Here is a 15,040-nt window from a genome sequence, read left to right as displayed (position 1 = left end):
GTCCATACTGAGTTCCAGTTTATATCTATGTCCACACATTTTTGAGTTCCACAACAGTTTAGCTGCGTAGGTAACTGTCTCTCTTTCCCTCGGTAAATTGACACTGAATTAAAACGACATGTAGCTTTAGCAAACCTGGTGGGCAGGTGGAGTAATGGTTGGCCGGGCCCATTCAAATAAACCAGCAGCCCGGGCTCACCCCGCCTGTGTGTGTGTGTGTGCGTCGATGACTGATCGTTTGCTTGGCGGCCCCGGACATTTGTGACCGCGAGTAACCTCACTGACGTCCCCACTGCCCCTAGCACGCGCCACCTCCCGCGCTCCAATCGCTGACTAGAGACACGTCGTGACGTCATTTAACAGTTTCCGGGGCTGACAGGCAACACTGGCCCGGCGATGCTCAGATTTACAGTTTTATTCAATTTTTTTTGTTTCTTTCCTTAAAGGCAGATTCACGAGTGGTGTTTTTTTTTTTTTAAACCAGACACACCGTCTTGAAATATTACACCAATAGATACACATTAATGTCGGAGCTGTGGGTACAGGGATACATACATACATCGGCTCCCGGCCCCGTAGCGGTGGAGAAAAGAGGTGAGAGCGAAATAATGTGTTGCCGTTTGAACGCTTTGCAGATGTTGATGAGAGGGACTGGTTGCTAGCTGCCGGCTAGCTCAACCAACGCGCCACGTCGCCTTTACTATGCCGCTCATACGTGTACAATACGATGCCCCGTGACATAGTTGTATTTATAAGTGAGTTTTTAATCAAGAAAAGCGATTTGTACTACATTTGTAGTTGTGGTTTCAGCAACAGCTGCAGTGGTTAGCTTCAGCGCTACATGCTAGCTTCCCTTCTTTGCTAGCTGCGTCTTTGAGCTGTCCGCTACTAGCAGCTAGTCTTGATGCTGCTTCGCTTGCTTTATTTTTTATTTTTTGTAGCTTTTGACATGGAGCCATGGAGTAAAAAAAAGGTGCCGTTATAATTTAAAAAACCTGTAAGATAGACTCATGACAGCATCACGCATGATTAAATCATCGCTATCACACGAGGGCAGACTATCACACGTTTATGTGTTGTTGTTTTATCTTATCTAACACTGATTGCCAGTATCTAAGATAAAGTCACACAGCTCAAAACTTTACAGAAAGGACACAGCTGTCTAGAAACGCATACATAGTGTCTAAAATGACATCAGTGGTGCAGATGCTAATGCAGAGTAACGTTAGCTTATACAGGTTAAGGAGGTACATTGAAATGTAACATTATCTATGTAAATAATAAGATGGAGAATACGAAAGAGATGATCACCAGTTTCAAGTTATGGTTCAGGAACATATTGAACTTGCTTACTGGCAGTTTTCTCTGCCGGTGAACACGTGTTAATGTGTGTAGTTGTTTATTCCTAATGTCATCACAATAAGCATGACAAATCTTCATGGTTGGCTGGAGTTACAGTTATCACAAATTCTTTTTATATTCGTTTTCATGTTGATTTTGACTCGCTGTCTCATAGTAGGTGAAATAGTAACTAGGGGTGGGTGTGTCAAGACTTCATACAGAGCAAATTACACCACCAGTGAACCCGTATTACAAGTAGTGTATTCACGCCACAAATATGTCTGTAAGGTCTTTGTGTGATTGCACTGCATAAATTCAGACGGTTGCCTGTGGTATGTGATCTGCTGCAAAACAGGTTCACCTTGACTCATGCTACTCGTCTTTAAATGTATTCCTCATGCATGCATCTGCTTGTGTGCTGATAAAATGCATTCATATTAAACTCTTAAGTACATTTGCACAGAAAAGATCGTCAGAAATCCAAACGTTTACGGTTTCATTATTGGGCAGAAGTGCTATGTGGTAATTTGTAAGCGACTGTCTTTTCTAGCCCTGCGGTAAGAAGTCATGTGGTGCTCAGTGACATATCCAGATGAGGAAGTCTGGAGTAAATGCACATGCAAAAGGGAATGGGATATTACGGTACGCATGCCTTAAATTTGTAATGAACTCTATTCATTCTGAGGCAATTATCTATTGTTTTGTAGGAACAAATGCAGTGTAATACTAAACCAGGCAGACATACAGTGTCTACTGGAGCACAGGAGTGTGCTGCAGTGCAGGTTAGTCTGTTTGGCCCTCACACTCACACCCCTACTGAAGGTAAATGCAAAGTGCCTCTGTCTCTGTCCTGTCTCAAATGTTCCTGAACGTGCTTCTAAAAAAGTAGATATTAAGGCAATTTCTTATAGCTCATGTTTGCATACAGCCAGGTGCTGCCCACCTCGTCGCTCAGTGTCAAATTCTTCTCACTGCTGTTACTTTAGCAGGCCGCCCGGGGTTATGCTAACCTCCCCATGTGATCTCAGCCAGGCCCTCTCCTTCTAAGCTGCAGAATGAGTCACTGCTGCTACTTGTAGCATGTTCAGGCTCAGTGGATACAGGCCTTCGGTGCAACTTTACACTCAGGCCCTAAGGATACACTAGAAATAGCTGAGCTGTCCAGGAGACAGTCTGAGTTGATCCAAAGGTTTTTGTTGTGAGGAGGCACATGGCATAATCCTGCAAACCTCATTACGCTGCGAGACACTGCTACAAACTGGCAACCACTGCTTTACTCAGGTTCAGGTACATGGATTGGAAATTTTCTCCAACAACTTGTACAAAAATTACAAATGCGGTGACATGCTCTAGGACTGACAGATCCCGCAGCTCTGGTAACATAAAAAGTGCTGACTGAGAACCAGCCCAAGAATAGGTAGAGATGGATTTATTTACCAGGTGGCAGTTGCTGCCATTCGATATTTCCAAATGTGCTGATGCATCTTTATTCCAGACTGTATTTCTAAGATTTCATGTTGTGTGTCTCTGTGTTGCAGGTTCTGACTGAATCGCTGCACAAAAGAACCCCCAACCTCCAACCTTCGCTCTCAGCGGCCAAGTCCAAATACTTGCAGGACAGTGACGAGTGTGCAGAGTATCGTTGCTCCTCTGGTTTGTTTCGCCTCCGGTGCTGACTTCATCCTGTAAAGATGAAGTTGAAGGAGGACATGAACCCCCTGCTGTTGCAGGTTTTCCGCTCCGTGGTCTGGGTTTACTCCGTCATCACCTTCTTACCTTGGTACTTCTTCTCCGGGGCCGGCACCAATCTGGAACGGTCTCGCCAGATCAAGGCCCGCTCTATCAGCAGACACCCGGCGGGGCCTTACCGGGCCGTCAACAGCCAAGAGAAGCTGGTGGCGTGGCTGCACTCCGGGGTTGACACCCTGGACAAAATGTTTGAACACGCTGCGCTGAGGTTTCCGCAGAGGGACTGTCTCGGCACCAGGGAGGTGCTCAGTGAGGAGGATGAGCTCCAGCCTAATGGGAAGGTCTTCAAGAAGGTGAGGGACGCTGACCCCATTCCCGGTTCTCTTATGGTTACATCATTCTGTCCAATATTTGGTCTGTTGCTAGGACCAAGATAGTAATAAGTCGAAAGTTTAGTTTAGTGGGTTTATTTTGGTCTTGTAAAAACAAGTACAATAGACAAATATAAAAGTATAGATACAAAACAAAACAAAGCAATGCAATGCACTTTGACCAAAAAGGTGTAGGCTGAAGCATCCTAAATTAACATTTTCTTTCCACTCATTTTAAACATTTTGACAGAACAAAAAATGAGCACACTGGTATTTATATAGGATAGTATAGTTTTATATTGAAGATTGGTTGATAGTTGAAGATAAAGTTGAAGCTGCTGTGTTACAGAGAGTTTGCTTGTGACAGCACAGCCTGCCTGTGTGAGCGACGCGGGTCAAAGAGCAGCAGTTTTATTGCTCCAGTCTCTGACACCTGAGAAACCCCCTCATTAGAGGCAAAATAGCCTCAAAAGCCCAGCAGATGGCGCTAAGTGTCTGTGTTTGAATGATGAGGCTGTATGACTGATAACAACACTAGACCTCTTTCAGAATAGACAAATTGACAAACTGACAGCTGAGATTTTTGCCCGTCATCTCCTTCCTGCAGTTCTATGTTCCCCTATCTGTATTGTAACATTAAGCAGCACACACATTAATTAAATCCACATCTGGAATCGTTTAAACACTGCTCATATTCATGTTTTGAAAATGCTCCTGGACTGAGCATGGGCCTGTTTAATCTCTGTGCAAACAGCAATTTCCATGTGGTGTGGTGTGGTGTGATTGATCATTGCGTGTACCTTTTTTCCCCCCATGTTGTGTGTAGGTTATTCTAGGGAACTACAACTGGCTGTCGTACGAGGAAGCCTACCTGGCAGCCAAGTATTTCGGCAGTGGTCTCGCAGGCCTCGGCCAGAGGCCACAGCGAAACATCGCCATCTTCTGTGAGACCAGAGCAGAGTGGATCATCGCAGCACAGTCCTGCTTCATGTACAATTTCCCACGTGAGTCCCACAACAAGACACATGAATGTACATTTTGTTTTTGGACCTGCTCGACTAAACCTGATTTGAAATTTGACAGTTGTGACCCTTTACGCCACTCTCGGACCCCATGCCATCGCCCACGGCCTGAACGAGACAGAGGTCACACACATCATCACAAGCAAAGAGCTGCTTCACAGTCGGCTTAAGGTACCGGTGTTACTGTCATCATCAAGGCCCTGCACTTTAAATACACTGATGTGCCCCTGAATTATTGTTATTTTTTCATTCATTAGGATTAAATAGCCTCAGTCCTGTTTACTTAACTAATTTTTCTTCTTACTTGCCCTCCTCCTTCTCCTCCCTCGGACCCCCATCCATTCTGACATCTCAGGCCATACTGTGCGACGTACCCAGGCTGCAATATGTCATTGTGGTTGACAGTAAACCCTCAAGCTGGCCAGACATCCCCAGAGGCATCATGGTCTACAACATGGATGCTGTGAAGGAGATGGGATCTAAGCCTGACAATAGTGAGTATTCGTGCAATGTGATTAAAAAGGTTTCTAATTTTGTCGTCTCGGAAATGGAAGTGCTCTAATGGAGGCTTAATACAAAGCCAACACCCTGCTGCGTAATTGGAGTGATGTGCTAGGCATGATGGAGTCAGCAAGAGGTCAGAGCCGCACTTGCCAAACGCCCAGTGCCCTGATGACGTTGGTCGACGTTTTAGGAAAATGAGGAGAAACAGAAATTATGTGTGTGTGTTTCAGCTTAGCTATGTTTGTAGTTTTTAAAAATCCTGGACATAGAAAACAGAATGCACAACATACACCTCTCAATGCCTCCTTAAATACCTCAACTATAACATAACAAACAATAACTTTAAATGGCACCTAAGACACCTGATTAAAGGGATAGTTCAACGTAATAATGGAACGTTACAAGACAGAGTTGTTTTCGAGGCAAATGCAGAGATTGCTTGCCGAGAAACTGGCCCTGACGTGAACGCGCATCAGCGGTTTTGCATGAATTTACCTCGAAAACAACTCTGTCTTGTAACGTTTCGTTATTGTCTCATAGCGTGGTGAATGTGCAGGTTACAACTTGTCCACCAGAGCGTTTTGGAGTTGTTGGATTGTGTATTTGATGAGATTGATGAGGGAAACCAAGAAATCCCTTTAGCCTCCGTAGCGTAGTTCTGAGCAGCTCGCGGCTCTGCTCCGCCGTTCTAAAAATAGCTTGCACTAACGATTAAAGGTAACGAACCTACTCCTAAAACTATAGGGATTATGGCAATGGGCCAATTTGCCAAAATGTTGAACTATCCCTTTAAGAGAGAATAGTTGTTAATGATATGAATTGATAATGGAAGCTGTCATTTGTTGAAGCTCTAAAAAATGATCAATATATTCTTCATAATAACTTTTTTATTACAGCTGAAAAATGTGTTTGTGTCTGTGTGTGATGCATTTCCTCTCTGAGCGTCATCGCTCTTTTCTTCTTGTCTGTGCAGTGGCGATTGACCGCAGACATCCACAGCCCTCGGACATAGCCGTCATCATGTACACCAGCGGCTCCACGGGCATCCCCAAGGGTGTGATGATCTCCCATGGCAACATCATGGCTGGCATTACTGGCATGGCTGAGCGTATCCCTAACCTCAAGTATGTCAATGTCAGACTCTGTGCTATTTCTCTGCCATAACGCACACACTGTCAAATCTTTCTTGACACACTCTCTTACGCTTTGCACTCTCTTTGCATCGCATCACGCTATGTTTCCGTCTGTGTCCACAGTGACACTTAACCTTCTGTTATTTCTGTGCTGGTAGTGAGACAGACACCTACATCGGCTACCTGCCACTGGCCCACGTTTTAGAGCTCAGCGCTGAACTGGTGTGCGTCTCTCACGGCTGTCGCATCGGCTACTCCTCCCCTCAGACTCTAGCGGACCAGGTTAGTCTGTATATGCATACACACACGCATAATATAATGAATATACTGATTTAGCAGCTGGTGAGAGCTGACCACTCGTCTTGTCTCACTTTCACAGTCCACCAAGATAAAGAAGGGCAGTAAAGGTGATACCAGCGTGCTGAAACCTACGCTCATGGCTGCTGTACCAGTGAGTCTTCTTATCGCTGCACGAAGTCACCCTGTCAATCTAACCAACAGTGTTTATCATAGTAAAGTCACACCTAGAAATAAAGTCGACAGGTAAAGACACATCTTAACTGGGGCTTTTCCTTTGCCTTGTCTTTGTAGGAGATCATGGATCGAATTTACAAGAATGTGATGACCAAAGTGGAGGAGATGAGCAGGTTCCAGAAAACGCTCTTCGTGCTAGCTTACAACTACAAGATGGAACAGATCTCCAAGGGATACAGCACGCCGCTCTGCGACAGGTAGAACACACACACACACCTCTGCTCCTACATGGTTAAAGAACATGGTACTCTGTGAAAATCTCTCCCATCTAGTGGTGAGGTTGAGTCAGTGTTTCTGTGGTTACCTTACGGTCACGCTGCCACTGAACGTAAAAGACGACGGCACAACACAGCAGCCAGCATTGAGCTTGCCAGCTCTATGTTTATATGAATGGCAAACTCTAAACTTACCAGAACATTCCAGTTTGTTGATGGGAGGTAGCTACTAATTAATGAAACACATACTTTTGAATGAAATAATCGATTTTTGTTAATAGATAACATGAAAAGTTACACAGTGAGGCTTTAATCATAACCTAGTGCAAATTCTTCATCTAACCTTTTGTTAACAATGAGCTGCTACAAAAGATTTGATTCCTCATGTGAATCATTGCACACTATTGATCTGATCTCAATCTGTTGGTTGTTGGAGTCTCTTCCACCTCTCACACATCGTTTTCATGCTGTATTGTTGTTTTTTCATCCTTCTCCGCCCCCACAGTCTGGTGTTCAAACGTGTGCGCGCGCTCTTGGGAGGGAACACACGCGTGCTGCTTTCTGGCGGAGCGCCACTCTCGGCTGCCACACAGCGCTTCATGAACATCTGCCTGTGCTGCCCTGTGGGGCAGGGCTACGGCTTGACGGAAACCTGTGGAGCTGGCACCATCAGTGAGAGTAAGATTCGGGGGGAAATGTGAAAGAGTGGTTGTTTACCTGGCCTGTAGGGAAATTAAGCAAATGCAAAACACAGAGGGGAATTTGATTTGTAGTAATTACCTACATTCTTTTACAGTTTGGGACTACAGCACAGGACGTGTTGGCGCTCCGCTTGTTTGTTCAGAGATCACACTGAAAGACTGGGAGGAGGGTGAGTCGAATCGCACCAACCCAACTTAAACGCAACAACAAACGCAGATACTGTCATGCTAATCAAATTCATTCTCCTGTAGGCGGCTACTACAGCACAGACAAGCCCAACCCCCGAGGGGAAATTTTGGTCGGCGGGCCCAATGTGACCATGGGCTACTACAAAAACGAAGGCAAGAACCGCGAGGACTTTTTCGTGGACGAGAACGGCCAGAGATGGTTCTGCACCGGAGACATCGGGGAGTTCCACTCCGACGGATGCCTCAAGATCATCGGTGAGAAATCAAACAAACTAGTACTTGTGAATATTCTCATTTGTCCAGGTCATCATTATCCCCAAAGAAATTTAAATCAAACGCAACTAGACTTGGTTATTTGTAATAACCTGCAAATAACCAAGTCTAGATTTAAGTCTAGATCCATAGATTTAAATTTCTTTGGGGAAAACTAGTACTTGTTGTGGTAAAATCACAGATCATATACATAGGTTGTGACGTGCATGCTCTCTCCTCCTTTAGACCGAAAGAAGGACCTGGTGAAATTGCAGGCAGGCGAATACGTGTCTCTGGGGAAGGTGGAAGCTGTCCTGAAGAACTGCCCCCTCATCGACAACATCTGTGCCTACGCCAACAGGTACGACTCACTTCAATTCAATGTCTGTTTCCAGAACAGACACACTGGTTCTCACTTTTTCCATAAGTCGCTTGGCCTCTGGTAATTACTTAATTTCTAAGACTAACTTTCTTCTTGTTTTTCAGTGACCAGTCATATGTGATCAGCTTCGTGGTGCCGAACCACAAACAGCTAATGGGGCTGGCAGAGCAGATGCAGGTGAGAGGCACATGGGAGGAGCTCTGCAACAACTCCCAGATGGAGAAAGAGGTCCTCCGCATCATCACTGAGGCTGCTATCTCGGGTAAGAAAAACAATCCTTCATGTACGGTGGCCCCCGAGAGCAAATTTTTTTTTTTTTTTTTACAAATTTAGAAAACATCTTAATAAATACAGGCAAAAAATAACCTACTCGGACGCACTTGTTGTTCGATTGTTTTAACCTCATAGTCACAATTATGCATTGATCAACACCCAGCTAAGTTCATCATGTTTTGTTATGTGACTAAAATTGTAACATGTTTAAGTCTGTATATATGAGCTCAGGAAAAAAAACGTCTCTACAACTGATGCTACATAATGTGTCACATTTTCACCTCACATTTGGTGCGACATTGTCTCCTGCCTTGTGCCAGACTTTGCACTAGTGTCTCTGACGTGATATTTTTTCTTTTCCCTCTCTCCCCCAAACCAGCGAAACTGGAGCGATTCGAGATTCCCAAAAAGATCCGTCTGAGTTCTGAACCGTGGACGCCAGAGACCGGCCTGGTCACCGACGCATTCAAACTGAAACGCAAGGAGCTCAAATCACACTACCAGGAAGACATTGAGCGGATGTACGGTGGAAAATAACACATACACACTCCGAACAACACACAAACACACACGCATATATACTTCCACACATACAGAAGGAGGTCAGAAGTCACTACCAGGATGACTTGGAGAGGAGTTATATATAAATATATATATATATATATATATAATATTAGATACAGGTTACACACACATAAATATACATTAAGGCAGACACACTAAGCGTCTCATACACCTCCTCCTCGGCTTCCCTGTGACCAGCTTCGATCAAAGGAGAGGAAATGACTCTTGAATCCAGCTTAATGCTCTCTGTCAAGACCAAAAAGGCAGAAGGTCCCTCACAGACAGCGGAACCAGCCGGAACGCGCGCGGCGGTGCGTTCGCACCAACTCGCCTACTCTCTGATGGATTTTTTTTTTTAAGCCCTCTTGAGTTGCTATGACAACCAATGTGGCGCACAAAGTCGGACGTCTGCATGGCTCTAAGCGAAACAAATGTCAGGCTAGACGAATCTGGATCGATGTGAGTGCAGCCCCGCCCCCTTCTAGCCCTCCCTCCTCCTCCTCCTCCTCCTCTTCTTGCTTCTCTTCCTCTTCCTCCTGCTCCTCTTCCTCTTCCTCTTCCTCCTCCCCCTCCCCCTCCCCCCCACTCTCTGGAGCCTTCCACCAGTTCAGCATGGTCGTGGACTTGCGGTGCAGATACCTGGCAGGGAAAATGGGGGTAGCATGAGTCTGATAGAGGGATCCCTCCTGGGCTTGAAGTAACTTTCAGGTTGGAATCTATGCAGGGATCTCAATTATCTTTAATTTTTTTTCCCTTTTTTTGTGTGTGTGTCGCGATGTCTCCTTCACGTACAGTTCGTCAGCTTTGAGTATGGGAGGAATCTGTTGTAAAGCCGTGAGAGATTGAGCGTTAAGATTTTGCAGAACACTTTTTCTTACTGTTATGGGTGTATTATTATTATTCTGAGGGTTTATTTTTTTCTTTATCCTCTTTTTTTATTATTACCATTTTGTTTATGCTTCTACTTTAATGAGCTTTGTTTACAAGTTGTTGTTTTTCTTTTGTCTTTTTCTCCCATTATTTGCCTGTGTCCCAAAGTTTGTACATTCGAGTGTGTGTTTACTGACCTGACTAGTAGAAGTGATCCAGTCTTCAGTCCCTTCTGCTCTCGGCCTTCGCAGCAGGGTCAGACATCAATAGTAAAAAAAAAAAAAGCATCCACTGGGACTTTTTCTATCCCTGCTCTTTGCCCCTTTTCCTTCATTTTTCTCCGTATCTGAGCAGCACCCACATCCTTCCCCGGATGCCTCCTAACCTGTGTCTTATTGGCTATTTTGTTGGCATCATTCACACACAGTAGCCCTGCCGCCTCAGCCACATATTCCTTTAGTCATGACCAATGCACCGTACGGATGTCTCCAAGGGAACTCCGCCTACCGGATATAAATAGTTACAACTCGTCAGCCCGTCTATGGTTGCTCCTGCGGTTACTTATTTTTTTGGTGCAACTGTACATGTTACCCTTTTTGCCATAGTTCTAGTTACTGTTCCTTTTATCTTTTATACTTCTGAATATGAAATATAACATGAATGTGCAATATTTATACACAGATTTTAAAGTAAAGTGTGTAGTAAGCATAGAGACGCACAGACAGCAGCCCCTCGATAACGTCTGAATGTTTAGGCCTGTTAACTCTCCAGGTCAGTGCAAAAAGAAGAAGGCCTGAAGGCAGACAAGCATAGGAATAAAGAGAATGGTAGAGACACTGATGGGGAAGTGTAGATGTAGCCAATTTTGAACGTACTGTGCTGAATTACGTATTGTTCCTTTTTTAATGAGACTGTAAAGTGAGGATTTAATATTTGGCATTGTAGACATCGCATGATGAAAAGTGTGCGACCGTACCAAAGCACCTGAGTATATATTTGCGAGAAGTGAGAGAGTGGCACTTCAGCTAAACAACTTTAAGGAACTCCTTATGAATACGCTCCTTATTTAATTGTGAGTATTTAGCATTACGCTGACTTAACTTCACAGAGTGCAAATAACATTTCTGTATCTCCAAATCGGTTTATGTGTACCATACTGTATGTGCAATGTATATAAGAAAAGGGGGGTGGGGTCTCCACGCCCTGGGTTCTGTTAACTGCCATTTATTTGAACTCATGTATAACATACATACATTACTGTAGGGTTTCAGATGGGTGGTGATGCTCCTGCTTCAGTATTTCTTTCCCCCCTTAGTTTGACGGACAGAAGATTGAACAGTGTTTGGTCAGCGGTCCTCACAGGGCGCCATCTTTCTTTCAGCCGCCTTCTCTGAATGGAAACTTTGCTTTGCTTGAACTGAAGACATAGCGTTAATAAAGTTACAGTCAGGTACTCTAACAACCTCTCTTTATCAAATGTCTACTAGCTTAACACAGAAGGGTTATCTTAGCATGTAGAAATTAATACTATCATGACCTTCCTGTTTGTTTGTTTTTTGTTTGTTTTCTTAAAAAAAAAAAAAAAAAAAAAACCATTTTCTCTCTCCTGACATTTCAGTGAAAGGTCAGTAGATTTACTGTGCTGTTTGCTGCTTTTTCCTTCCTCTGCCTGGCAAGAGGTGGCTAGTTGCCTTCTGACACACATGAACTGTCTTCAGGGGTCTTAAGAATGTGAAACACTCCCCGCGTTCTGTCGATATAGCACACATGCCGTGTCCCACTAATAACATTCATTTTGAACTAACGGCAAGGCAAAGACAGTGGGCGGTTTCGAAGAAGATGAACTTCACAGCTCCTGTCGTTTTCACCTGCAATGTAAATAACATGAAGAGGGGAGGGGATCAATGATCAAACTTCATTAAAGGAACCAATAATTGTACAGGTGTAAAGCCTCCTCATATTTAATAATCTTTGTTACCGACAAGTTAAGACAGTTTTTTGGGGTTTCCTCCTTTTTTGTTTTTGTGTGGCCCCACTGAGCTGGGCTGTTGCAAGTGTCTCCTTGTTCCTTATTTATTTGTGATTTGGCCTTGGAAATTACGTAATGAAATAATAATAATAAAAAAAAGAGTTTGTGTTGTAATTACCACTGGTCTTTGTGAGTGTGTCCAACACCTGAAACACAATCTGTGAGGAATAACCGGTACGATCAGCAGCTTGATTCAAATCATCCTGAAAACATAGTTTCTATGGCAACGGAGCACGGAGGACAGTATGTGTGTGTGAGTGAGTGAATGTGGTTTGTGGTGGCAAACAGAACATGCAGTTCTGGGAGTCAACCTTCAATCAGAGCTAGTAAACAAAGGTTTTTTTTTCCATTTCAGTCATAGGTTTTGAATCAATTAACAATTTATTAAAGCTTGTCCTCCTGCTCTGTACATGTGCACCTGCTGCCATATGGATTTCACTAAGCCTGGGTGCAGCGGTTTTGCTCTGTGTGCACTGGGCAATTTATTACATTACAGAAATAAAGTGTAAAGTGCACATCACAGTTTCCCGGAGCTCGGTTGACATGTGATCTCAATATAAATACACTATATTGAGTACATCAAGTCAAGTTCATTCAGATAATTGTTTTATCTATAATCCACAGTTCTTAAGAAGCTGCACCTCTGGCAAATTGACGAGGCTTTTATTAAACATTTCCTGTAGAAATATTGATACATTTGATTTGTTGTGTCTTAATCTGCCAAAGCAGCTTTGAGGTTTGAGTAGTTAAACAATGAATACAAATTAAAATGAATGAATTAAATTGAAATGTGCAATAAATCCAAATGAGACAACATGCCAAGTTGTAATATAATGTATCACACACCAGTGAGCTTTAAATATATTGGTGAAAGAAAACAGAGGGTGGTGGGGGTGGGGTTACATGTGTGTTGCTTCATTTACAGCAACAAGCCCCTCATGAAAACACAATCTGACACAACATGGGTGGTTAAAATTCTGCTCCTGCGTTTCAATTAAAGTGGAACAGTAACATCAAGACCACAGAGTGAGTGATGAGTGGTTCTTGTAACCCCTCCTCTCCTCTCTGTTCCCTCCATCCAACCCTGTGGGACCAGTGAGTGAGTCAGAGGCATAATGCTCCCTTCATTAGCCCACTGATTCTGACGCACACACACACACACACACACACACACACACACACACACACACACACACACACACACACACACACACACACACACACACACACACACACACACACACACACACAGCGGAGTGACTCTACCACAAAGACAGCAACAACAACAACACCGAGCAGCAGGAAACAGTGAAGGACATCTTCCATATTGTCTGAATGTGGTGTGTGTGAGTGTGTGCGCTTCCCTTTTCTCTCCGACACTTTATTTCTAACTTTTTTCTTCTCCTCTCTCTCCTCCTCTCTTCCTCTGTCTCCTCTCGCCTGTGCTTGGCTCCCTCTTCCTGTCTACTTATGACTCACAAATGCGCAAAAAAAAACTTTTTTATCTGTGTTTGTGTGCTCCATGCGCACACTCCGGTGTGAGCCAATAAGCCATGTTGGAGTTTGCCCAAGGATGAGTGGAGCTGAACTGGAGCTGCCTCATAACTCTGGTGAGGGGTGGGCGGTGGCCAGAGGAAGAGGAGAATAATTACATATGAGGCTGAGAGATGGCAGCACAGTGAAGACTGGGACTGAGGTATGACTCTAGATTGTTGACAGTAGGATCCACTGAAGTCCAATATGTGAGTCAGAGTAGAAGTAAGAAGTGTAGAGACACAGAGCAGCAGGAGGAAAAGGGACCCCTCCCCCATCTTCTATTCTAAAAAAAGGACACTTTAAAGCAGCTCCCTGACATGTGTTTGCTGATGAAACACAAAACCCCAACATATAGCCTATAAAAATCCAGGTTGAACGTTTTCATAGATGCCACACGTTTAAAAATGGTAAAAATGTAAAAACACAAGCCTCTCCTTTAATTTACTGATGTAATCTGGGATTTCATGCAATTTAATCACGATGTGGAAGCAATTAAGCTGCAGAACAAGCAGACAGAAAATATATCTCTTTATATCTGATCTTGTCAAAGATTTGAGGTTACTTCAGGGACATGTGAAAAAAGAGCACTGGCAACATCTCCCTGTTGGAAAGTCATTGAATGTGATGCGCAACTTTTGGTGGCTTGGCTTTGTTTTCCAGACTGTGCTCATACTCCTGCTCCCGCTGATTTTGTTTTTTGGGGTCACAGTGTGTCAATTTTTTTTTTTTTTTTGGCTTGGCACTTGCACACGTAATGGTGGCTGCGCCACAGCATGCATTTGGCCCCCGGCTCACCTTGGGCCACGGGGATGATGTGAGGGCCAAAGTGGAGGTGAGAGGAAGTGTGATGTGTTCTGGTAATGAGTTTGGAGCTGAGAAGCGAAGGAGAGGGGGTGGTTGGGGGGGAGGAGAGGAGGTGCAGGGAGGGCGGCAGAGGGAGAGGCAACTGATACGTCTAGGCGATGACTCACCGATGGTGGATATTTATAGCATCAGGAGGGGAGGGAGGGGAGGGAGGCGCGGGGGTGGAGGAGCGAGAGAGGGCAAGCGATTTGGGAGGCGGCCAGGACAGCATCATCACACTGCCGACAGGGAGTGGTGGAAGGAGAGACGGAGACCGCAGAGATAAAGCACCGGAGAAGACAAGAGGGAGCGTGTGTGTGTGTGTGTGTGTGTGTGTGTGAGGGGATGGTGAAAGGGATGAAACAGAGAGGGGAGGCTGGGAAACAAGGAAAGTGGAGAGGAAGCATGAATGAGACTGTACATAATGGAAAGACCAGAGGATGAACTGTGAAGAGAGAGAGGGGCGACAGAAATAGAACAATTGGATGAGAAAGAGCATATTTAAACCTCTCACATGAAAAAAAAGAAAAGTTTTGGGCGTGCCACACTGCAGAGACCGCTGTTTGTTAATACTCAGTGAGTACATGTGGAG

At 44.4% G+C, this 15,040-nt stretch overlaps 1 protein-coding gene across 1 annotated transcript; it reads left to right on the top strand.

Moving 5' to 3' along the window:
- Window positions 1-375: 375 nt before the first annotated feature.
- acsl3b (acyl-CoA synthetase long chain family member 3b) lies at window positions 376-12,171 on the top strand. The gene is made up of 15 exons (XM_083990974.1): window positions 376-594; window positions 2,880-3,383; window positions 4,228-4,405; window positions 4,485-4,594; window positions 4,779-4,917; window positions 5,901-6,051; window positions 6,219-6,342; window positions 6,440-6,511; window positions 6,652-6,791; window positions 7,315-7,487; window positions 7,606-7,680; window positions 7,763-7,954; window positions 8,198-8,312; window positions 8,438-8,595; window positions 8,986-12,171. Exons 2-15 carry the CDS (start codon window positions 3,033-3,035, stop codon window positions 9,141-9,143), a joined length of 2,136 nt encoding a protein of 711 aa, XP_083847100.1. The 5' UTR covers window positions 376-594; window positions 2,880-3,032; the 3' UTR covers window positions 9,144-12,171.
- The last annotated feature ends 2,869 nt before the right edge of the window (window positions 12,172-15,040 follow it).

This window comes from Trachurus trachurus (genome assembly GCF_905171665.1).
Source record: "Trachurus trachurus genome assembly, chromosome: 17".
NCBI lineage: Eukaryota > Metazoa > Chordata > Actinopteri > Carangiformes > Carangidae > Trachurus > Trachurus trachurus.
The sequence above is the reverse complement of the archived record's forward strand: the minus strand, read 5'-3'. Positions and strand labels throughout refer to the sequence as shown.